The sequence below is a fragment of the Schistocerca americana genome, chromosome 2 (assembly GCF_021461395.2).
Source record: "Schistocerca americana isolate TAMUIC-IGC-003095 chromosome 2, iqSchAmer2.1, whole genome shotgun sequence".
In the NCBI taxonomy this organism is placed as follows: domain Eukaryota; kingdom Metazoa; phylum Arthropoda; class Insecta; order Orthoptera; family Acrididae; genus Schistocerca; species Schistocerca americana.
The window spans coordinates 750,245,914-750,272,050 of NC_060120.1; the positions used below are offsets into that span (position 1 = coordinate 750,245,914).

General features: G+C 39.4%; 1 protein-coding gene across 1 annotated transcript in view; it reads right to left on the minus strand.

Annotated features, from left to right (window-relative positions):
* LOC124595450 (reticulocalbin-2) overlaps positions 1-26,137 on the minus strand; it is a 61,820-nt gene that overhangs the window by 31,672 nt on the left and 4,011 nt on the right. The window contains exons 2-5 of the mRNA XM_047134195.1: positions 24,145-24,292; positions 22,044-22,200; positions 7,244-7,442; positions 6,419-6,542 (exon numbers count right to left, since the gene is read on the minus strand). Coding sequence (XP_046990151.1) covers positions 6,419-6,542; positions 7,244-7,442; positions 22,044-22,200; positions 24,145-24,292 — 628 coding nt within the window. The remainder of the gene's footprint in view (positions 1-6,418; positions 6,543-7,243; positions 7,443-22,043; positions 22,201-24,144; positions 24,293-26,137) is intronic.

Below are 26,137 nucleotides of genomic sequence, written 5' to 3' on the forward strand. Positions count from 1 at the left end.
GGCAACGCTCCAACAGGTCATGGTGAGCGGGCGCGGACCGCAGGGGGAACGCCTGGTACCCCAGACCGTAGATGAAACCCCCAGGAGCGGGTTTGGTGGGCGCGGATCGCAGAGGGAACACCTAGAACCGCAGCGGACGGAAAACGGAGCAGCAACGCTCCAGCAGGTCACAGGGAATGGGCGCGGACCACAGAGGAAGCGCCTGCAGCCGTTGGTGGAGGGGGAAGGCCATAGGCATAAATACTGGACCAGGTCCACTCGAGGAGCAGTCTCAGGTCGCACCTGATGAAGGTCTCGAGCTACGTGACCAAAATATCGTGCAAGTACGACGCTGATATCCGGCAGAACACCCGACAACCCAAGATGTCATTCAGGCCTTGTTGTCCAATGACAGTACACGTTGATATGACTTTGCAGTCGAAATGCTATCTCATATTGAGGACGATGATAGTTATCTCAGACGAATTGCCTTTTCCGACAAAGCGACTTTTTTTGTCACTGGAGTAGTGAATTGCCATAATGTGTGCATTTGGGATTCACAACCCCCTGGCGAGGTCATGGAGTGCACCAGAGGCAGTCCAAAGGTGAATGTTTGGTGCGTGCTATTGCACGATAGAATTATCGGGCCATTCTTCTTCGCTGAGGCTACCATCACATCTGCAGTGTCTGTGGACATGTTGCAACTGTATGCTGTTCCTCAGCTGCTTCAGGTCTTGTTTCACCATGACTGTGCACCGCCTCATTGGGGTTTGGACGTCCGTGCCTATCTCGATATGACCTTTCCTGGGCGATGGATTGGTCGTGATGGGCCACGGAGATTTAATATCGCCTACATGTGCTACGTGATACCAAGGGTGCTCATGTGGAAGTTTACTGATGTGTGAAAAAAACTTTGATAGTTTGTAAACAATTAGACACCAGTTTCATATTTGTATCTTACTTCTAGCCCAAGTTATCAATTTATGTAATCAGGGAAAGACTTTTCGGACACCCTGTACACTTTCTCTGTGTTAAGTGACATACTTTCCCTTTTAACACTAAAACTTACCAATCCTTTGAATGGTAAAGGTTTTATAGACCTGTGTACACATTTTGGGAAGATATTTGGTGCACAGCAACATGTACGTCGAGTATTTTTGTATTACTAAAGAATAAATATGAATTCTACCAAACACAGCACATTTGTTTCCAAAGGACTGAAATCGCAATTGCAACAAACTTCTGTCAGCAAATCATAGCTCAGGTCACGTGATTTCACGTCAATGACAGTAGATATTCAGAGCATGGAACATATGATATCAGCAACATCACCGTTCAGCAGTAAAAACACACAAAAAGGAAAAGTTCAGAGTTTAAATTAATACGCAAATAGTACAGCTACAAGAACAGCTAAGTTTTCACATATGATATTTGTCTTTTTTTGTGTGTGTTGCCCTTTAAGATGTAGCAGGACAATTTTAAATAATGACAAATGGCTGGTCTTCTGGACACAACATTCTCAACATAACAATTCATCTTGCGTAAAAGGAAATTTACTTTAAAAGTAACGCTTCTCAAACCACCATTCACAATATTTCCTCACAACCTGTTAGAATTAGGTTCGTTTGTGCAATTGCCAGAGCATGCCACAAAACAAGCGTAACTGCGCATGCGCAGCTACAATGACATAGGAAGCCCATGCCTGGTGTTTGCTCTACTCTTACAGCTTTTGCCAAATTTGCATTTGGAATTTCGTGTGTAGTGGGGTATCACGTGATCATGTGCAGCACTGCAGCATTACTGTTATTTAACATTTCTAATCAGGTTTACATCCACACAGCACTGAAAAAAGCTAGTATGAAAAAGTACAAATTTCTTGCAAAAATAAATTAAAAAAATAGCTCTCTGTAAACACCAGAACTAAGAACAATAAGCTTTTCATGAAAAGCTAATGTTACTTGTGAAAACAAGAATCTGTATACCAGTTGTAGAAGCATGAAACTGGAATTTGGATGCTATAATTACAAGTCTGTTGTTTGAAACTGATAAATAAAATTTTATTCAAAATAATATCCATTGCTATTTATAAATTTCTCCCACCTCTCCGGCACACTATGAATGCCACACAAAAAAAAGGTCAATTCTTTTGAAGTGAACCAGTCAGCGAACCATTTTCGTACATTTTTATGCAAACTGAAGCATTGTTCAGCGAGACTGTGTCCCAGTGATTCAAACAGATGATAATTGGACAGAGCCAAGTATGGAGAACAAGCCACACATCCTAGTACTTCCCAACTGAACACCTTGATCATTTTGCTGTGTGTCATGGGGCATTATCATGGAGCAATGTGACTGTGTTGCCTTTTTCCACATTCCGGTCATTTTTTTCTCATAAGGCTCGATTTAAATCAATCATCTGCTGTTGGTAGCAATCAGTGTTAATGGTTTCAGCACATTTTAGCAGCTCATAATAATGACACCCTTCTGATCCCACCAAACCCAGAGCATTGTCTTCTTTTCAAAGCAATTTCGTCTTGCAGTGGATGTTGATGGTTTGCCGGATCCCACCAAACCCAGAGCATTGTCTTCTTTTCAAAGCAATTTCGTCTTGCAGTGGATGTTGATGGTTTGCCGGATTCACCCATGATTTATGACAGTTAGGGCTCAAAATATATCCATTTTTCATCACCAGTAGCTATTCGACAGAGAAACAACTTCCTTTTTTATCTGGTGAGCAGCATTTCACAAGTAGTCTTTCAATGTGCTTGCTGTCGTATTCAGTTCATGCAGAACCCACTTTCTCCACCTTTCCTATAGCTCTCAACCTTAGAGAAACAGCTTTCTGCATCACTGCATGACATTCAATTATTCCGCGAATTTGAGTATCATCTTCATCCAACAAAGCCTGCAATTCGTTATCTTTGAACTTTTTCGGTGGTTTCCCACACTCATCATTTCTCACGCCAAAATCACCACTCTAAACACTGTGTTTTCCCAAGAGAATGTTCGCCAAAAGCTTCAAAAGCATTCAATGCAACTCTGCAGCAGTTTTCTTCTAATGATAATAGAAAACCAATGTTATCTGCAAATCATAGTTCGTAGGTACAAAACTAAGCAAGTTTACGGGTTGAAAGAGATAAAGATGTATGGACTTGGGTTACTGTGTGTTGACATTCATCGTCAGCTGTTACAGGTAGCAGATGGCGCTGCAGGCACGGTCTCGTGTGCCCTACACAGATGGATGGCACCACCTATAGGGAAATTCTGGTTTCAAATTTCTACACCTGATAAGTGATGTAACTGATGTATAACTAACAAGTTTAGATTATACTGTCAAGCCTAAAGGAAGTACCAGCCTAGTACTGAAGCACATCTTGTGATCGAAAAACACTGTCTCTTGGATGGCTGATACGTAAAACTATGAAGCTTTTCAGTGTGGTTTTCAGGAAATCAGTTTTGTTGGAGAAGCAGTACTCTTATCTCATGTTTAGTTCTTTATTATGGCATAATGTCATACATGTCGGAATATGAAAATGTGTGCTTGAAATTCTGTGAAGAGTTTACACTAGCTAATGCTCGATTGCAAATAACGTGGAAATAAAATAAAATCTGTAATTATGTGAAGATTTTAATTAATTTGATAGCTCCAGGCCACACAAATCCATTTTGTTTCATCTGGCATGAGCACTGTAATTGCAGAGAGAGCAGCAAAAATCACAAAACATACATGAGGATCACGTAGAAATTACTCCCCATTACAATTTGGACTGCTTTATGCATGCACAAATCTGGCAGCCTGGGCACACCAGAAAAATTTTTCTGGGTAGCATCTGGCTGCCTGCAACTACTGCTTATACAGCCAACAGCCATACCTGAAATAAGGAGAAGGTACTGCTCGTATGCAACTTCAGCCCTGCACATACACATGTGCCAATTGGCAACTGCTCAAACAAGACTAATTTGAATAGTTGTGACGTCACGCTCACTGAAAGCAGTTTGTTGTTACAAAGTATTGCACAGTCTTCATCCCAAAGCCTTTGGTACTTCTGCTGTCATAGATGCCTGAATGTGCACTGTGTTCTGTTGTTGTAAATGGTGCATTTTCTTTGCAACCTATGTTTTATATTGGTGTTTTTCTCTCATTTATGTTTCATTGCTGCAGTATTATTCTGTAGTAGTGGGCAAAAGTAAAATTCTTTGTTTAAGTATCAGTTCTTACCAGAGAAAATTACAAAAATTTAACAGGAAAATAAAACAATCAGAGATTCACAGAAGTACAAGAAAAAAAATAGATTTTTCCCAGATGAAAAAATTCCTTGGCTTTTCCCAGGCTTCCTGGTTGTCCCAGGGCGTACATGCCCTGGTAATATAATTCTAACAGAAATAGTCCATGTTTCTACCATGAGGGGGCAATATAAGCAGTCTAGGGGAGACTGTGTCACCTATAAACACCGCAGTACTTGTGCTGCGTGTCATTACGAGAGTTTTGTTGCTTCAGTGGGGTTTGGAGAACAACGCATAATCAGAGGCTCCATATAGTCACTATAATGAAGTAGGGAATGTTGCATGTGGAAGTCACTGCAACTGTTGCTGTGAGTAAAAGTTATATCTTTAAAATCTGTAACAAGTTTCTAGAGGTACGATCAGTTGAAGGTTTTCATATAAGAAAAACTAGAGGTGTGCAGGACTGAAATCTCCGCATAACAGCAAGCAGAAATCCTCAACACAATGTTAAATGTCAGTGGTAGCAATTCCAAACAGCTACAGGAGTGCAGGTGTCAATACAGACAATACAAATGAGGCTCAATGGGCAAGGATTATGAGCCGGAAGACCTCTTAGAACACCTCCTCTAAATTGCGTTCAGAGAGCAGCTCATGTCACACAGACATGAAACCACTCTTTGTAAACTATAGTCGAGTCAGCATAAGTTGATGCCTGATGGTTGCAGTGGGGTGACCACAATAGTACCGCACGCCTTTCTCAACCAATAACATAAAGCAATTTGGTGCACATTTCTACAGCAGCATTTCAGTGTTTTCATAGCTCTGTAGGAGGCTACTGTTTTCACCCTGAAGCCATTAGCACTTTGCTGCCGAAAACTGACAACAGTGGTGCAAGCTGTCAGGGATATACTTACACCATCTCAACTATAGGCACCTATGGAACACAATGATACTTTATGATGAGACGTCTTCACCTCTCACAATACTACTATTCATTTTTGTAGGCAATGAGGACAACATTTACACCCTAACTTTATGCTTTATGGTAGACCGCCGCAACTATGATAGCAGGGCATTTAAAACATTAGACAAATTGTTTCTCCCATATGTAATTTTCAACAAAAATTTTATACACAACGTGTTGCTTTGTTTTCTTCTTCTTCGCAGTCAGTTTCAATAGAGTACAAAAGTTGTACTTATAGCTTACTAGCATGGAATCTGTATCATCTAAAAGTTTGTAACCCCACGCATTTGCAGATTAAAAATATGTAAAGTCTTATCACTGGTGCCACTATCCTCACAGATCCAGCAGCTGACAAGACCTCTCCCATAACGCTGTAAATGATGATCCCATTCATTCTGAGCGATTTCCACTTCCCAATCAAAGTTTCGTTTGCAATAATGATAAACAAGGGTAAAGGGCAGAAAGGGGGGGGATGGCCAGAGAGAGGGGGGAGGGGGAGGAGGAGATGGTAGTGACTGAGGGTAGGAGATGATGCACTAAGGGAAGGGGCAGGAGGAGATTTGGTCATATATCCAATTCCCATACATATTTAGCAATTGCAAAGCACTAGTTAAAGAAAGTAATACCTTCTGCTTCTATCTCTTTAAAACTTGTCATGCTGTGACAGTGTCGACTAATGACAGACAGGTATTCATGCAAGATTTACTAATTATGTTGTTTTAAATCTGCAGCAAGATGCCCTTGTTGTCTTTCCAATCTTCAGTCACTTCTAAAGAGAAAAGTCATGGGTGCCATCTTTCTGAATCATGTGAACTCTTGTTCTGTGTATACTGTATAGTATTTCTGGGTGGTGGTGGTGGTGGTGGTGGTGGTGGTGGTGGTGGTGGTAAGAAATTAGACCAGCAGTTGCCTAAATACGAGTGAGTGACAAAATACAACACCAAAGTTGGCTGGTGTAAGAGAAATCGATATGTTGTGCTGATTCAATACAGGTCTTAAGCTAGTGCGCAGAGAATTCAGCAGTATGCAGGTCATAATGACATTTCCTTCTTAAACAAGGCAATAATAGGGAAAGACGACTATTTCTCCTGGCAAGTGTTGTGAAGTGTCCAATTCAGGAGTTACTGTACACAAATTTAGAACTGGTAGAACAGAAAACAGCAAAAGAGCAACACAAAACTGCCCTGTACTTCAGTAAATACAATGTGTAATTAAATATTAGGTAATATATGTTTATCATTAGGTTCATACTCATCGCTGGGAACAACCCAAGAGAGAATTTCAGCAGAGTTAAGTTTTCCATCAGAATCTTTGTCATAGTCATGATCAAATTTTTCTTTCTCTACCATAAGCCACTCCTTGTCTTCATGCCGAGCTGAAAAGAAAGGAAATAAAGAATAAACAGTATGTTTTACAATTTTAGAATAATTACCATATCACAACACAGTGCGAAGCAACCTATCATTTTTAATAGGAAAACATATTAAAGAACAGATATTAAACAAGTACTAAAATTAATACTGAGCTTTGAAGTGTTTAGCCGAGTTGTTGTTTCACTGTCCTGAATAATACTCCAATGACCAATCCAACTGTTCAAAATACAGCGCAGAATATGGAAACCAACTACTCAGCGGAATACCCACAAGCTCACTATTAATCCATCACACAGAGAATACTTGTAGATCACAAGTACTAAAATGCTTATAACAATTTAATTCATTAGGTCATAACAGCAATTAGAAGCACTGCTATATGGAATCTCAGAAATTGCATGCAAAGCTAGCCAGATCTTCTATTGGCTAAATTACCAGTCACATTATATGAAAGTTCATTTTTATTAGTATTTTCTCCAACAGGGGGTTTCTCCTATTCCCCTCCCTGTACCATTACAGAGAAAAGGGAAGGGAAATTTTTTTTTGAAGAGTTAAAGGTGGGCAGGTACTGACAATATGTAAAAAATGTTAGAACAAACATTCCTGGGGGTATTAGGAAAAGGTTGTAGTACCACTAAAATGGCAAAACTGCAGTACAAATAAACAAAGTTTTAATTAGTTGCACGAAATTCAAGTTTCTCACCTTTTTCGCCAACAAACTCTTTGAAGTCTATGAAGCCATCACCATCTGTATCCTTTTCACTCAATGTTTGTTTCAATATGAGTGGTAACATATCAGGATGATCTTCAGGATGGCTGAACCTTACAAACTCTGATTTGTCTAAAGCTCCATCTTTGTTTTTATCTGCAGCTTCAAAAATCATCTTATCCTCCTTTATGATCTGTTTAATAAGACACTTGTATAAGGAGCTTATTCACACAAACTTCACAGCAAAAAATGGTTCTGCATCTGTCTTCTGTCCCACACTTATATTACAAATCTACCACAGCATTTCAAAGTATAACGAACACAAGTTTTGTGGGATAGTTTTCTAGGAAAAATATCTCACAAATAATAGCCCCATTTCACAAAAGTCTATTTATAAAACAAAGAACATGTGCATAAGCTTGATTCTCAAGCTTCTCGGCCTGTAATATAAGTACTCTTTAAATACTCTGTCTGCCATTATCATGTTACTTTACAAACCACGAGAACGGGGACTGTGTATGCCATGCAAGGCACATCATTTTTAAAATAAATCCAAATTGCAACTATGTTCTTTGAGTTTAGCAATTTGTTATGAAATAAGGGTTTTAAAATCAATATCTGATCTGAGCATGATGATCCCTTTCTAAATACACCTTGCTGTTCACTCAAAAGAATAAATGTGCTGACTACATTTTTGCCAGAGACTGCATCGCCAAACATGTAAATCTGGTTTCCTAAAATCAAACAGATACAATAATTGGGTTTGGGATAGTAGTATGGACCGAACCCAGGTCAAAGACTGAGCAGTCTTGTGCAATATCATCAACGCAATGAGAAAAACTGACACCAATTTGGCATGCTGCTTGAGTCTGCACATGAAACAACCTAATTGGCTAACTTCATTGCTAATTAAATTGGGGATGGTACACTGCATCATATTTTTTGATTAATACTAAGCGCCAAACCTGTAAAATTTACGGGCCTAGGATTGGGCGAAAATCACCAGACCTGTAAAATTTACGGGCCGCTACATTTAATTTAATGCAAAACACTGCAACATTATTTCTACAGCTTTGGCCAGTGTTATACGTTTCACAGATGTTTTGTAACAAAATGCGTCCATAGATGGCACAGCAGTGTTGTTTACAGCGGCGTAATTCATGTCAAAACTTATCTTTGCATTCTCATTCTTCCTTACGTCATCGTGTTGTTTCATGTTTGTAATAATGTCCCACCAGGGTTTATCAGACACAGAAATCCCGGATTTGATCAATGATAGAGCCACTCTGGATAATGTAGAGAGTGATTCTTAATACAATGGTGTGTACGTACTCCCGAATTTACAACGGCATATCACTGCTGGTAATTGGGCAATACTCACATTTCTGCTGAACATGTCTTCTGTAAGAGATATATGTAGTTACATATAAAGTGATATTCCTTTTAGAGAGTGACATTGACGACAGCTTGTCTTCAGATGCAAATGAGAATGATGTTGATGGTGTTACTGCAAATCCAGTGACTGTGCCATATCCAACATATCCAAAAGATATTGACTGGATTGAATTTGACAACTACCGACCTCTTCCTGTCAACACTACACCCAGGCAGATTCTAGTGAATAGTGATGACTCAAGTTCTGTACTGGGTTGCAGTAAAGTGTTCCTTACTAACAGTGACGTACAAGAACTCAAGATACAGACAAATTTGTATGCATCAAAAACAATCCAGAAGAAAAGAAGAGGAAATAATATGAAGCCTAATTCAGTTTTGAGTTCCTGGAAGCCAGCAACTACAAGTGAGATGAGGCATTTCTTGGGTATGCTTTTCCACATGTGTATTTCAAGAAAGCCAAAAATTGTGGACCACTGGAACACTAACCCTGTTCTTAGTTGTAACTTCTGTCCTCAAGTTATGAGTTGTTTGTGTTTTACTCAGATAGTGTCGTGGTTGCATCTTGTAGACACTTCTAAACATAAAAAAAACCAGGTGAAGATGGATTTCACCCACTTCATAAAGTTTTACCTTATTAAAAGAATTTGAAGGAGCGACGTATCCAGGCATATCGTCCCTCAGAAAAACTGACAATTGATGAAGGAATATGCCCATTTCAAGGTCAAGTGAGCTTCTGCATTTACATGCAAAGTAAGCCTCATAAGTATGGACTGAAGGTTTATGCTGCTGCTGAAGCCAGTAGGGGCTATGTTGTTAACTATAAGTTTATACTGGTAAGCATATTGTTGAAAGTTCTTCGTCCGCTGTTGTATTGCGATTTTTGTCTGACGGCGGCTTGCTGAATGAAGGTCATACTGTGTATTTAGACAGATTTTATTCCAGTCCAGAGCTTTTTCAACGATTGGCTGACAAAGTTACTGGAGCTGTTGGTACTGTGAACAAATGTAGGAAAGGATTACCTAAAGATTTAGTATCTAATAAGCTGAGAAAGGGTGAAATGTCTTTCTAGCATAAAGATAATGTATTAGCAATGAAGTGGAAGGATAAGAGGGATGTGTATACATTGTCTACCACGCATCAGGCCACATTTGGTATGCATTCTAATAAAAATGGGTCTTTAGTAATGAAACAACTTCAGGTACTGGATTACAATTTGAATAAAATTGGATTGGATATTGAAGACCAGCGCCTGCAGTACAATCCATTCCAGCACAGAACTGTGAAATGGTGGTGAAAATCATATTTCCATCTGCTGCTGATGGGAGTATCAAATGCTTTTTGGCTATACAATGCAGGGCACAACAAGAAACCCACAATAACAGACTTCGTAACAGTGCCTGCAGCTCAGCTTGTTGAAGATGACACACTTGAAGTCATACAAAGGAATGAAGGAACTATAGGTCAGCTAACAAAGAGACACTCCAACTACACAAAGAAATATGCTGCTCGTGTGTGTCACGTGTGTAGTGCCAGGAGCAAGAAAGAGAACAGCAAAGCTTCTCGCAAGAGACACAGTACAAATGTGAACAGTGTGGTGTTACACTCTGCCTGGAATCTTGCTTCAAAATTTTCCACACTAAAAAACAATATGATTATGTGTGAAATTTGTATGCAATTGTTGTAGACTGACAGATGTTATGTAGTGCCATAATATTAGTTAAAAATAAATAACAATTGCATTCTCTTATCCGTATGACTTTTCTAAATTCTTAAAAACACCTATGTGATTTCTATAACTGTACTTTAAAGCTGTGCATTCCAAAGTAGTTTCTTTTTTACAGAATTAAAGTAGAAAAGTGCAGCTTCAAAATGGTACCAAATTTGCCACAATCCAAGAAGTAGATTTGATGCAGTGATTTTTTAAATAATGGCAAAATTGCCTGGGTTCTAATAGGCCTGGTACTGAGAGTGTTAACAATTATTTCTCAGCAAAACCTACCCTACAACACACTTACAAGGTTGTCAGGCTGTTTTTGACTATCATTTATATCACTAAGGACATTACTTACTAAGTTAGAACAACTTTTCAGAATTCTATTTGAAAGTCTATAAATGCCATGGGAACTAGGGTATAAAAAGTGAAAATGGCAGTTTATATTTGTTAACAAAATGTGAAACAACAATGACAAAGTACAACCAGGTAAGTTCAAACTACAAGTTTTGACAGCAACTTACGTGAAAGAAAGATTGGCAGGAGGAGGGGAAGGGGGGGGGGGGGAGAGGAATGTGATGGAATACACATACTGAAGAAAGGGAAAAAGAAAGTGGAATGAACAATTGAGACATGGAAAGAACAATGAGAAATTGGAAAGTTTTCACTTTATTGTTTGGCATAGAGAAACAGGTTACATGTGTTTAAATTTTTAATGAGTTTTGCAGAAGAAAGTAGTAGGTTTCTTTTCCTATGGGACACTGAACTGTGTGCAAAATACAGGATAGCTTTTTCCAGGGGGCAACAGGGAGTGAGTTTGCAAATATTTCTGTTCAATGGATGTGTATGGCTACAAAACTAGCTAAGTGAGATCCTGCGTTGTGACTCTGATAAGAGGGCAGGTACTTTATCTCTGATGGGCCATACTAGCTCCTGCATACATGTGCACTGGTGACCTGATGAATTAAGATATTGCATATGGTAATCACAAAACTTCTCTGGCTGTTACCATCTTAAATGGACATATAAATCACTGACTTGTTCAAACAGATGTCTGTTGTAGATGCAATGCACACAAACATTCATGGTTGGTTTTCATTACTCGTGCTGTGTTGGATTCAATTGGAGGTTCAGCAGAGCTGTTAACTGCACTAGTTCACACTTCACATCCCCCCAATACTTCTGGAGGGCATGTAGACAACCGGAAGTTTTCCTGCATGTGGTGACAGTATTCCATGCCCAGTTCTCATGTTCACTCAAAGTTGAACCCAATATCTTCGCCATTTTCTGATACAACAGAGAGCTACCACCAAGAACTACAGGAGGATATTTTTCATGGAACTCTGGGCTAATTAATTTCTAATGGAATACTAAAACTACTTGGAACATTTTCCCATTTATCTTGAGTCTCAGGTTCTGCACCCATCTGAAAACTGAAGGCAGATCATGATTCATGTTGGCAATGACAGTATTTATATCTTCACATCAGGCATTTGAGTAATGCTGGAGGTTGTTGGCATACAAAGAGTATTTACAGAAAACCACATCTCATGAAATGCCAGTGACATACAAGGAGAACAATAGTGAGCTCAGGAGTGAGCCCCTTGTCAATCCTGAGAGAATGTGCTTTCAGGGCAACTTTTCATTCTCACATACAACACGATGCTGTATTTCTCAAGTAGCTTTCAAACCAATTCAGTGTACTCGCAGCAAATTTTTGCCATCAAAATTTTTTAAGGAGTCTATTAAAGTTAATTGTACTTTGCGTAAGTATAGTTGCGTCAATATTGTGGCCTCACAGTTGTCCATAGCGTATTTCAGCTCCTCAGTTACCTCAATTTGTGCAGTATTTGTGCTATTGTATTAGTTATTCAGTCAGCCAATTGTGAAGAATATATTCCAAGGCTTTGGATACAGTGGATATATTACAAGGTGACTGTAGGTTTTCAGTCTTAGGGATAGGTCTGACCATGCCACTTTTCTACAGAGTGGGATATAGGAATTCAAATTTAACTTCAAAGGGGTAATGAACCAAGTCAAATTCAATACTTCTTATTGCTTTAAAATTCTTGATTTTCTTCACATTTCTTAGAGGTACTGCTACATTGTCCACGTGGACTTCACCTAACCTTGAGTTAACTAACCTCGAGGTCCCCTATTTCACTGCAAATTTTTAAAGGAAATTGGAAATTTCAAATGGAAGGTTTTACATAGAGTAATTAATCATTTGGCATTTTTATTGCTTGTGTTGTGTGCTGGATATTCTATTTTTGGAAAGATGTTTCTTTGCTTGTTTGTGCATTGAAATAATTTAATAATAATAGAACCTTAGCTATTAGTATTTTGGATAATTCATTTCCCAGAAGGTGTTAGAATTCTGTTTTACTTGGATTCTTGTTTCCTTCATTTATTGGAGCTCAACAGTTAATAAAGGTGTACCTTTTATTTTTGCACCTAAAAGTTAGAAGGCAGAGCTTTTCTAAACTTGATCTGAATTTTGTTACATTATCTGTTTGTTTATGAACATAAAAAGCAGCATCTAAGATTTGCATTTTTCGCACTATTTATTGCTAATTTGATCGAGAAAATTTTCAGTTTCTATTACATATTCTCTCTCTCTCTCTCTCTCTCTCTCTCTCTCTCTCTCTCTCTCTCTCTCTCTCTCTCTCTCATTAAAAGCTTGAATTGGGATTCTATTTTTGTCTTTCAGGTTACTGGACTTAAGTAAAGAATTGATGTTCAAACTCAAAGCAATTTTTTCTGAATTTTCAGTTTGGAAAAATTCCACGGATTCTCTGACTTATTCCTGTTAGATCTCTAGAGTCCACAGAACCCTAGGCCTTGCACAATGCAATGGTGGATTTCTATTCCGAGTTACCACATGGCAGTAATGCTTTCTTTTAGTGGATTTTTATTTCTGCAAGCAGAGGGACTACAAATTGGACAAAACCAAGAACATACTGTTGGTCTGAAACAATCTTGTATCATAGTTTACTCCACAAGTTCTTCCTCCCTTTCTGCTGTTCAGTACCGATCTTCTCGAGCAGTCCTGGGGCAGAATAACAATTTGCTTGACACTGTTTTGCCCCTACATAATGAGGCAATGAAAGCACTGTTACCATGAATTTTTGTTTGTTATCAAAAATGTACTCCCATGGACCATGGACCTTGCCAAATTGGGATGGGTCTCAAGCCTAAATGATACAAATGCTCTCACCATAGGTACAACCACAACAGAGGGATATCCATGGAGAGGTCATACTAACTTGTGACTCCTGAAGAGGGACAAGCAGCCCTTTTAGTAGTTGCAGGGGCAAAAGCCTAGATGATTGATGGATCTGGCCCTGTAACATTAGCCAACATGGCCTTGCTGTACTAGTACTGCAAATGGTTGAAATCAAAGGGAAACTATAGTCATTTTGACCCTCGCCCCTTCCCCCTCCTGATGGCATGCAGCCCTAGTATATGGCTTAAAGATAATGGTATCATCCACGGTAAAACATTCCACAGGTAAAGACAGATGGTAAAACAGATTTTGAAATCACATATTTAACTGCAAAACATTTCCAAGGGAAAATGTGTACTGACTATCTTATTGGTTAGTAACTGCAGATTAAAGCTGTAGAAACTGCAAAAACATACGAAGTAAAGCAGATGGGATCTGTATGAAATTAAAGAACCAGAGGTGTTGAGAGTTTCAGAGGAATACAATGTAGGACTGAAACAGTGCAAAAGGAATACAACAGAACACAAATGGGTAGCTATGAGATAGGAAATAGTGATGGCAGCAGAGGAACAAATATGTAAAAAGACAAGGCCTAGTAGAAATCCCTGGATAACAAGGGAAATAAAAAATTTAACTAACAAAAGGAGAAAATATAAAAATCCAGCAAATGAAGCAGGTCAAAGAATTACAGACATCTTAAAAATGAAACTGAGAGAAAGTGCTAACAGGCAAAGTAAAAATGGCAAGAGAACAAATCCAAGGCTGATGAAACATGCACAGCTATGGGAAAGTGAGATGCTACCTATAGAGAAATTAAAGAGATCTTTGAAGACAAGAAAAGCAGCTGTGTGAATATGAATAGCTCAGATGACAAGCCAGAACTAAGTAAAGAGGTCACAATATTATAGAAAAGGTACAAGAAGTAGGTGAATTCGAGACGATTTCACAGTGATATCGAAGCAGATTTCAGGGAAAATCCATCTGGGTTGCAGAGAACCGTTGGAACACACAAGGCAACACTGGCTCCATAACTTATCTAAGAAGATAGTTTAAAGAAAGGTAAACTTACACTGATAGCACTTTCAGATTTAGAGAACGCTTTTGACAATGTGGACTGGAACACACTCCAAGGAAGGTGAAGATAGCAGGAATAAAATAACAGGGAGTGAGACATTATTTACAAATTGTACAAAAATCGAACTATAGTTATAAGAGTAGGATGAGAAAAGAAAGTGGCAGTTGAGAATGGAATGAGACATGACTGAAGCGTATCCCTGATGCTATTCAGTCTGTTCATTGAGCAACTAGTGAAAGAAATCACGGAGAAATTTAGAAATGGAATTAAAGGTCAGGGATACGAAGTGAAACTTTTTGAGGTTAGGCAATGAGACTAATTCTGTCAGAGATGACAAAAAGACTTGGAGGAGTGATTGAATAGAATGCACAAAGACTACAAATTTAAGTGCTAGACAGCCTTTTAAGAAGAATTTGTCTCGAGTGTAGTTTTGCATGGAAGTGAAATGTAGACAACAAGCAGATTAGACAAGATCAGAATAGAAGCTTTTGAAATGCAGTGCTGTAGAAGAATGTTGAAGATTAGATATGAAGACTAGATAACTAATGAGGAGGCACTGAATAAAATTTGGGGAAACAGAAATTTAGGGTACAACCTGATTAAAAGAAGAGACTGGTTGATAGGTGACATCCTGGGGAATCAAGGAGTAGTCTACTTGGTAAGGCAGATAAGTGTCATGGGTAAAAATAGTTGAGGGAAACCTAGGCATGAATACAGCAAGCAAGTTAAATGGTCGTAGACTGCAGTAGTTAATCGCAGATCAATTATTCAGAGAACTACCTACAGACCACCAGGAGGAGCTGCACTGAACCAGTCTTTGGACTGGAGATAATAACAACAACACTGAAAACTTCAGTGCTTTAGAAGACTGAAAATAAAGGGGAAAGAACTGAGCGGATCAGAATGTAATATCTGTCTTAACACAATCGTTGAAAGCTGCTGTGTCCAAACTGGAAAATATGTTACACAGCTTAATTTAGAGCAGAGATTAGGGAGGTAACAGGAACTGATTAACAAAATCTAATATACAATAAAATCAAATTAAATACACTGCCAGACAGTTTTGAAGCACCCAGAATGGAGGAGGAATCAAAATGAAACTTCATGAGTTGAGACTGTATATGATATTTCAATGACTACAAAATCCGAGTCAAATTTACAAAGAACTTTGCAGTGTAATCCCAGATATCAGCATTACACTGCACTGTCTCTGGTCTGGTAGCATGTATTGATTCATTTGGGAAGGGTGTCAAAAGCTGTTTTATCCTCTCCCGCTGCAAGTTGGCCCACAATTGTTCTAACTTGTCCTTGACATCCTGGATAATGGCACTGGGACAGATTATGTCCAAGCTGGTCCCACACACGTTCTATTGGGGGCATATCTGGGGATCTTGCTGGCCACAGGAGTCTCCAAATATCATGCAGACAGTTTATGGAGACATGAGCATTGATCTGTTGAAAAATTGCACCACAATACTGTCACATGAGCAGGACCATATGAAGACACAGGATGTCCTAGACGTACCTTTCTGCTGTAAGAGTCCTCAACCACAACCAGCCCTGACCTGAAGTCATATGTAATAGCTCCCCAAACCACAATGCCAGGAACAACACTGCTGTGCCTTCCCAAAACATTTGAAGAATGGGACTTCTCACCATGCCACCACCACATCTGCCAACAGTGGTCACCTGGGGTTGTGAAGAACAGCAATTCATCGTTTAACACAATACAACCCCATTCATCAGCAGTCCATGCTTCCCAGTCACTGCACTACTCCAAAGGCACCTGTTTTTGCTGTGGTGTTAATGGCAGCTTACGCATAGGATGGTAATTCTTATCCCAACCGCTGCTAATCTTTGACCAATTGTGCAGGGTGACACAGAATATTAATTGTTCTCGGATGGCAGGTGCAAATGTGAAGTAGGTTACAAAGTGCTTGGTTCCAGATACAACAATCCTCTCTTATGACAGATGTGGTTGACCAGAACCTTGATGACAACTGTGCCTGCTCTCACTTTCCCTTGCATTCCACTGTCACATTTTAATGCTTACACACCCGGATATTGCATGATTCACCCAGGCAGCCAAAGGAAGATCCACAATGAGGCCCGTTTCAAACTCTTGTCAGGTGCTATCTCCCACCAATCACTCCATATCTTCATGCTGTCCAGGGTGCTTCACTTTTTTGTGATATAATGAAGACAGGAGTTTCTCGGCCCTCCTCACACTTATGTGCAATCACATGTGTGTTCATGTGTGCTTGAGGGGGTGGCGTGGGGGGGGGGGGGGGGGGGGGGTGATGAGCTCAAGAAAGGAGCTGCCAGTACTAATGGGATGAAAGTGTTTCTTTTTACCATTTCGCTCTTCCTGAACTTTATGTCTGATATAAATTGGCAAGCTAACAAGAGCATTTTCTTCAGGCAGTGCTATCCTTCAACAGAATGTGTAGTAGCGACACAGAGCATTGTGAGCAAGCACCATTTTCGGGAGGCACTGTGGCTCGCAGACAGTGGCCTTCTGGGGGTATTGGTATCTGCACATAGAGACCTTACTACTGTATTGTTCCTACAATAAACATAAACACACAGATGCTACAACAATCAGCATATGAAATAGTCACACTTCAAGACATTGACCAGAAGAATAATATGACCTAAATTTGGAAAAACATCTTAATCATTATTAACGGTGTAGGAAAAGATACGAGGGCTGTTCAATAGAGAATGATGATTTTTTTTATATATTTATTTATTTATTTTGTTTTTAACAACACACCTTTACTCATCCTCATAATTTTGATGGTCCTTCTCAAAGTAGTCTCCCATGAATGCGATGCACTTGTCCCAGCGTTTCTGTGAGTCCTCCAATACATGCTGGAAACCTTTTTTTTTTTATGCCTCCCACAAAAGCATTTCTTCATGTTAGGGAATAGGAAAAAGTCACCTGGGGCTAAATCTGGACTATAGGGAGGGTGAGGGATGCACTTCACATTGATTTTTGCAAGAGATTCAGCAACAACATTGGCAATAAATGGCTGTGCATTATTTTGGTGCAGCATCCAGCCTGCTTCACGAAAACGTGGTCTTTTGGGCCTGATATGGACTTGCAATGATTTCAGGACATCCCTGTAGTATTGTCCAGTAACTGATGTGTGTGCAGGTACAAAATGCTGACAAACCATTCCATGAATATAAAAGAATGAGATGACCATAACTTTCCCAGCAGAACCAACCACTTTTGCTTTTTTTTTTTCGGGGTTGGTGATGGAGATTTCCATACTGAACTTTGCTGTTTGCTCTCAGGATTAAAATGATTTAGCCAAGTTTCATCAGCAGTGATTACATTTGAAAGAAACTCTGGATCTTCCTCTAACATCAACTTTAACTGCATGCAGACCTGCACACGAATGTCCTTTAGTTTGGGAATCAACAGTCTTGGGACCCATCGCACAGAAACATGCCACGTGTAATTTTTATGTCACCAACATGTGGGTGGCACCCAATGAAATGGTCTTTATTTCATAAAGTGATCTTAAGGTAATTCATTGATCCTCTCTCACAATGACACCAGCAATGCTGATGTTTTCTTCTGCAAGAGGAGTAACTGGAGCACCGGGTCCACCATCCTTTGAAATTGATTCTCTCCCCTGTTTAAACATTTTGAACCACCTTTGAACTGTGCTGTGGGGAAGAACATACTCTCCATAGGCCTCCTGTAACATTGTATAGGCCTCAGCTGAAGATCTGTTGAGATGAAAGCAGAATTTCAAAGCTGCATATTGTTCTCCGCATGTTACCTTCATTGCAGCAGTAGGCAATACTGAACATGGGTAACCTTGCCTGCCTCTCATAGGTGGGAACCAGGAGTCCCAACAATGAAGCTACTACAGTGTGTTTGCTGCACATTAATCTAACAGAATATCAAACAAATTTTAGTGCGAGAAATTATGACCATAAAAAAATTATGATCATTCTTTATTGAACAGCCCTCGTAAATTGCTACTTACTGACAAGACAACATGTTAAGCAGCAGATGGGCACAATTAAGCTTTTATTTACAACCTTTGTTAGAAAAAGAAGGAGAAGAACTTACACCATTCACTCTCACAATCAAGCCCACCTCACGCTGTGATGACTGCCAACTCTGGCAGCTCAGATCAGGATCTTCATCTTTTTTTCCCATTGTGGTAATTCCTCTTTCTCAAAATGGTTGGCCGGCTCTCAGCAGCCATCCTTTATTCCAAACCTGTCCTGCCAACCTGCTCACTATCCTGCTGACAACCCTATTCTAGAGATGTTTAGAACCACCAAACCAATGTACCTACAAACTTGCAGTTGTCACCATCCCCAACACTGTTCTGGATTGAAATTTGTGTTGTGCAGTGTTGCCTTTTGAACTAAATCAAAGTCGTGTCAGACTTCTCATTGATTTTCATACCAAGATTCAATGAAAACAACTTTCCTACCCACATGCAAGGAATCACAGCTCTTCTACCAAACAAAATCGCCCTACACTGTCAATCCTTGCCTTGTTTAGGTCAAAGTGTCTAAAACAACTTATCTGACATTAAGATAAAAAATTAATTCTGATCAGGCTGAACTTCAAAATCTCTCTCCACACATTATTTCGCTTTGAACTGGTATCAACTTTAACTAGCAAAATTACACAGATCAAGTGAAGTTTAGTTGCACTCATCAGTTCACAACCTATTAACACTTTAAAAAGCAGATTTAATTTTGTGCAAATACAAGTTTAAAAGAAAGAAATAATTAAGAACTAGTTCCTACCACAAAAGATACGTAAGTAAATATCTGAATGCACTGCTGAGGTTTGAACATTTTTTTCCCCAACCTGTGAAGTTAGTTTAAGAAAACTGTCTGCTGCCTAAGTCATGAGTGCAGATAATTGCTCCCATAAGAAATGATGTGGAAGAGTTTAAAGACATTTCATAGACACTGTGAAAGCAAGAAAGGAAAATTTGCAGTGCACAGAAGTGTCTGCAGATCAACAGTAGCCAATAATGATTGAACACATCTTGTGGCTTGAATAGCAAAAAGTGCCCTGTACATATATTCTACAGAAATCAATGTGTACAGAATGTTGGTAATTTTGGTGCTGGATGTCCACAATGTCTAAACTGGTATGACGACTGCATGCACAATGATGATGGCACAAATGTAGGTAAATTACCACTGATATCTTTACTAGCCTTCAAGTTTAGTAGCACTATGGTTATGTGCTGGTCTACGGACACAAAGATCTGGGGTTCAGTTCCTAGTCATTCAGAAAGTTTTGCTTGCAATTATCAATTTTTACCTCTGGCAACATCTGTTAGTGTTGAAAATGCTGAGCTGAACCAATGTTCATTAACCACATCAAACTAGACATTTTCAAATAACTCGCTGGGTAAGTTACTTAGAAGATCAGAGGAAGGCAAGGAAATAATCATAAAGAGAATCATTCCCAGTAGGTAATTGTAGTGTTCAAATCAACCTTCAGATTGGCAATAGCTCAACCTACTCGTAACTCTGTCGTTCTCCGCATCAACGATTTATTTAGCATTTTGAGGACCTGAAACCTGTTAACTATTGGAACTTTCATCCACACAGAAAACTGCCTAAATCCATGGCCAATGATACATAAGATATATCGCAATGTGACACCATACTTGGCACCAGGTTGTGTTCGGAGTCGAATCAGCCATGGCACCAAGCAACCAGGGGACTGTGTATTATCAGCTACCAGACGATGTATTCATTGGAATTGGTCATAAAGAGAATTTTGACAACACTTCTTTATAAAACCACACGACTTGAAACCATCTCCTGTTGTCTTTCTACATTCTGGGCCATTGTAGTGTGGAGCTTTCTGTGTGCAAGAGTCTTAGAGGATTGCTGTGTTTTTCCATTTACATTACAGATGATACCTAACTTTTCTGATGATTGTAAAACAGGAAGAAAACTGAGTTCCAATGATCTTGCTGCTTATTCCGTGAAAGAGTTAACCAATTTTTTGACTGAATGATAAACAATGAAACTGATGTGTTTTCTGGACAAAAATTATTTGCAACAATTAAAAAAACAGAACTACTTCTGCAACCAACCAAAAAGGAAACAATCACTAACTGCAATGTACATCTTATTATTAACATTTTACACAAGTTACTCATCAAAAACTAGTTCCAGCAAAAAATATTTTATAGCTGTGAAAATATTTTTTTAGAACACCTTCTTTTGCTTATTTTCTTCCATCTTTACAACACAAAACCTTCAATAATAAATACTGTGTATCTATTATGTACATGTCACATCTGTGATCTAAGAATTATAACCATGTTGATAGCTTATTCACCAGTGTTGTCATGCATATATTGTCCTAATTTATATTAACAATAAACCTCTTTCATTTGAGGCAAGTTAAGTGCCATATAACATAGTGAATGTATTAACTGCATTAGTTTTCTGGGATGGGGTCAAAATTGAGCCTCTGTCAGCTAAATTTATACATCCAACCCTTAAAACACAAACCTGAAAAGCTATCATCACAGTCCATTCCAAGAAGGCACAATGCACAATTTATAGTAGTTGTGAAAAAAGCCACTGCAACTGGCTATGTAATACTTGATGGAGAACTTCTACCCATTCCACACTTTCAGTTCAACATTACATTAAGAGATTAAATACAGATCTGTTGACATGGATATGAGAAGAAAACAATGAGAATTAACCCTTTTCAACCCAATTTTTCTACTCACTACATTCTCTCGATCTTTTATTTTACTTTTACAATAATGGAAACTTGGCTGACATAGTCCAACATTGGAGCTGTACTAGAAAACCATATGTCTGACAGTCCAACAGTCGGTCTGGAAGGATTAAGCAATCTGTAAACCCTTGGGACAGGAAAAGAATTGACAACCCCAAAATAATTTTCACGCACGACCCCAGCCTCAGTAACATTGGCCATTTTATGGATTGACTGATGGATTAGACACACAATTACTCCTTTACTATTTCTTCTTTTTCCTTTCTTTTGACACCTTTGATATGGAAGAAATACAATTGTGTACAAGATTCAGCACATTATATGCAGAAAGTTAATAAACTGGTATGGCCTAATAAATCATTCTGTAAGTTATCTTTCTGCATAAAAAATGGAAATACAGATAAGTACAAGGCACTGAACTAAGGATAAAGCATATAACAGAAAAAAACAAAACAGTTTTGAAAATCTGGCGTCACCAATATTAAGAACACACCCACTGTAATCCGAAAGTCGGCATGTGATCCATCTGTTAGATCTAACTTATACTTACAACTGAACACAAACATCCTTAAAAAGCTCAATCAGTAAGTGTAGGCCTATACGTCAACAACGATTACAGACCTTTGCGTCACTGTCATTGCTATCATTGGAAACATCATCATCTTCATTAGCACCCAGTCCAAATGAGTCAGCAGCATATTCTGCCCATGTCACCTTCCCATCCTCATTTTCATCAGCATCTTCAAAACGGTCATTTGCATCTTCCTCTGATAGCATTCTAAAAATGGAATCCAGTACACAATAATTAGCAAAATAAATCAAGACTTTAAATTTAATTAAAACAAAATGAAAGTAAAGCCTACAAACTTAATGTGTAGCACAATGCAGACTGCATAACTACACAACTCTTAGCCTGTATAATCTTAAATTCCATTTTGTGGAGGTAGTTAAGGTGCAAGACTTAGTACATTTCTCCATATAGCTGCCCGCTAATATATTTAATTACACACTGCAACACTATCCTACAAAATCCTGTGATTTATAAATTTCTTTTCCAAACTGGAGTAAGTACTACATTTATAGGAGGAGATTACTAACAAAACCATGTAACAGGGTGCCATACATAAATGTAGCACCAGAGATTAAAACTAAAAGTAATTCAGATGACGATGAAACTTCAACAAAATTTTACACATCAACAAATAAAGGGTCAATTGGTTACATAATAATACGATTTGCCATCAGTGTACAACTGTGAATTCTTTTTCTTCACTTATTTTTCCTCCTTTAGGCATATGGATAATGAAGATTATTTACAGTCCTCTCAGTAATGTATGAAGATTGGTTATGTATACAGTGTGCATTCAGTGCTAAATAGACAATAGAACCCATGGCTGTCAGTAGTGTTTTAAGGCTACATCACAATAATGTCAGCAATCCACCAATATAAATCACACTCCTCTCTCGACGGAAAGGCCGTACAGTGCTGTCCTTAAAACTGCAGCACCGTGAAGGCGCATAAAACAAATAACAAATCGGTATGCTTCAATAGGCAAATGATTAGATTTTTATGAAAATAATCCTCAAGGCTGTGGCTAAAACATTTCTGCTCAATATCACTCCTGCCAAAAGTGCTAATCCTGCAAGGTGAGGAAGAGTGCTTTTGTGAAGTCTGGAACGTAGGAGGAGGCACTGTAGAGATAAAGCTGTGAGGTTGAATTTTGTGTGATGCCTGTGTAGCTCAGTCAGTGAATACATTTCCTGTGAAAGACAAGGTTCCTGGTTTGAGTTCTGGTGTGGCTAACCTGTCACGAAGTTTCAACAGCTCAAAACTTTGAGCAAAAAGGGCTGTAAGAACTATAAATCAAGACAAGTACACTGAAAATGCCAGAAGTTATCATGTGAAAGATTAATAATTTTTTTTAAAATGCTAATGAGAGGATAAAGTCAGGATAAAAATGACTGACTACCATATGACCAGAGAAGTGTATAGCAACATTATTATATTAGTGAATATTCATATCAGATCCTATGAATCAAGGTTACTGAAGTCTCTAAGTGATCTATGCATTTGAGATAGTAACACTTCAAAGACACGGTTGAAAATGACCAGAGAAAGAAGAGAGAAATCTGAAGCTAAATATTATAAAGACAATGGACAGGAATCAAGTTGGTTCAATAACTTGGGAAGGACTGGAGTAATATGAAAATGTGTAATAGAAAAATACAAACACTGATTTACTACCATTCAATGAAAGGATATAAAGAGTAGGAACATACTCGCCAATGGGGAGATAGAAGGAAAGAGGGTAGAAAGATTTAGATTTAATGATCTATTAATTATGAAGTCTTTACAAATGGAGAATAAGCCCATATTGGATACGGATGGAAAAAGAAATTAGCCATGGTCTTTCAAAAGGAACAATCATGGAATTCACTTAGAATGATTTACATAAGCCACAAAAGACAAATCTGAATGGCTTAAAAAGGATTAGGCCTACTCTCTTTATCCTCATGAATAAGAGGCAATTGTGCCAAGCATTGTTCATCTCACTGACTGACAGAGAAGGAAACAGTTGTTAAGAAAATGGGCAGAAGAGAAGGAGGTGAAGCATGAAACAATTTAGGAAACGAGAGGAGGTAAAACGAAGAACATCAAGTGCTTCCCCATTACCCTAAACAGGTGATACAGAAACAAACACAAACAATTAAATGAACTTACTTGAATGAACGTATTATCCAAGCATGTAACTCATTTCTGTCAATCATCTGATCATTATTCAAATCCATTTTGGTGAGCAATATCTGTAACCTTCGTTTGGCTTCCTCTGGTTCCAGCTGATCAAATGCCTCCGCTTCCTTTACACTGCCTGTCCAAAGAAAATTGTAACACACATTTGAACACGGTTTATATGGTCTAGTAGAAAATGATTATGTGGACTTGCATATATTACAGAAAATTAATGTACCAACAAGTGAACACACTTCTTTTATTATTAAAATGTTGGCAAAACAATTGATATCATTTGTACACTACACTTATTTTGTTAGTATATGGTAACATAAAAAATGTAAACAAGAAATGCTGACAACAGATGAGAACAAAAGGAAACACACAATGCAGGATTTTGTGGCTGGTATTGTCACCCTCTTCTTATTTCTGTTACACATTTTTCTGGTCCTAATGCTTCATTTCCTAACAATCAAACATCAAATTCTCAGTAGTTTCAAACAAGCTCAGCTAGCTTAGCTGTATGCTGAGCAACAAGAAAAGAGAATTACAAAGAAATTTGGCAAGAGAATTTAGGTTTAGGAAGATGAAATAAGAACTGAAGTTTGCCAGTGACACTGTAATTCTGTGCAATCGCCTTGGAGAATCAGTTGACCTAAATAGATGAGGTCTTGCAAAGAGGTCATCAAATGAGGCAGTGCTGCAGTAATTGGATTAGCTAATGATGCATTAATACACTCCTGGAAATTGAAATAAGAACACCGTGAATTCATTGTCCCAGGAAGGGGAAACTTTATTGACACATTCCTGGGGTCAGATACATCACATGATCACACTGACAGAACCACAGGCACATAGACACAGGCAACAGAGCATGCACAATGTCGGCACTAGTACAGTGTATATCCACCTTTCGCAGCAATGCAGGCTGCTATTCTCCCATGGAGACGATCGTAGAGATGCTGGATGTAGTCCTGTGGAACGGCTTGCCATGCCATTTCCACCTGGCGCCTCAGTTGGACCAGCGTTCGTGTTGGACGTGCAGACCGCGTGAGACGACACTTCATCCAGTCCCAAACATGCTCAATGGGGGACAGATCCGGAGATCTTGCTGGCCAGGGTAGTTGACTTACACCTTCTAGAGCACGTTGGGTGGCACGGGATACATGCGGACGTGCATTGTCCTGTTGGAACAGCAAGTTCCCTTGCCGGTCTAGGAATGGTAGAACGATGGGTTCGATGACGGTTTGGATGTACCGTGCGCTATTCAGTGTCCCCTCGACGATCACCAGTGGTGTACGGCCAGTGTAGGAGATCGCTCCCCACACCATGATGTCGGGTGTTGGCCCTGTGTGCCTCGGTCGTATGCAGTCCTGATTGTGGCGCTCACCTGCACGGCGCCAAACACGCATACGACCATCATTGGCACCAAGGCAGAAGAGACTCTCATCGCTGAAGACGACACGTCTCCATTCGTCCCTCCATTCACGCCTGTCGCGACACCACTGGAGGCGGGCTGCACGATGTTGGGGCGTGAGCGGAAGACGGCCTAACGGTGTGCGGGACCGTAGCCCAGCTTCATGGAGACGGTTGCGAATGGTCCTCGCCGATACCCCAGGAGCAACAGTGTCCCTAATTTGCTGGGAAGTGGCGGTGCGGTCCCCTACGGCACTACGTAGGATCCTACGGTCTTGGCGTGCATCCGTGCGTCGCTGCGGTCCGGTCCCAGGTCAACGGGCACGTGCACCTTCCGCCGACCACTGGCGACAACATCAATGTACTGTTGAGACCTCACGCCCCACGTGTTGAGCAATTCGGCGGTACGTCCACCCGGCCTCCCGCATGCCCACTATACGCCCTCGCTCAAAGCCCGTCAACTGCACATACGGTTCACGTCCACGCTGTCACGGCATGCTACCAGTGTTAAAGACTGCGATGGAGCTCCGTATGCCACGGCAAACTGGCTGACACTGACGGCGGCGGT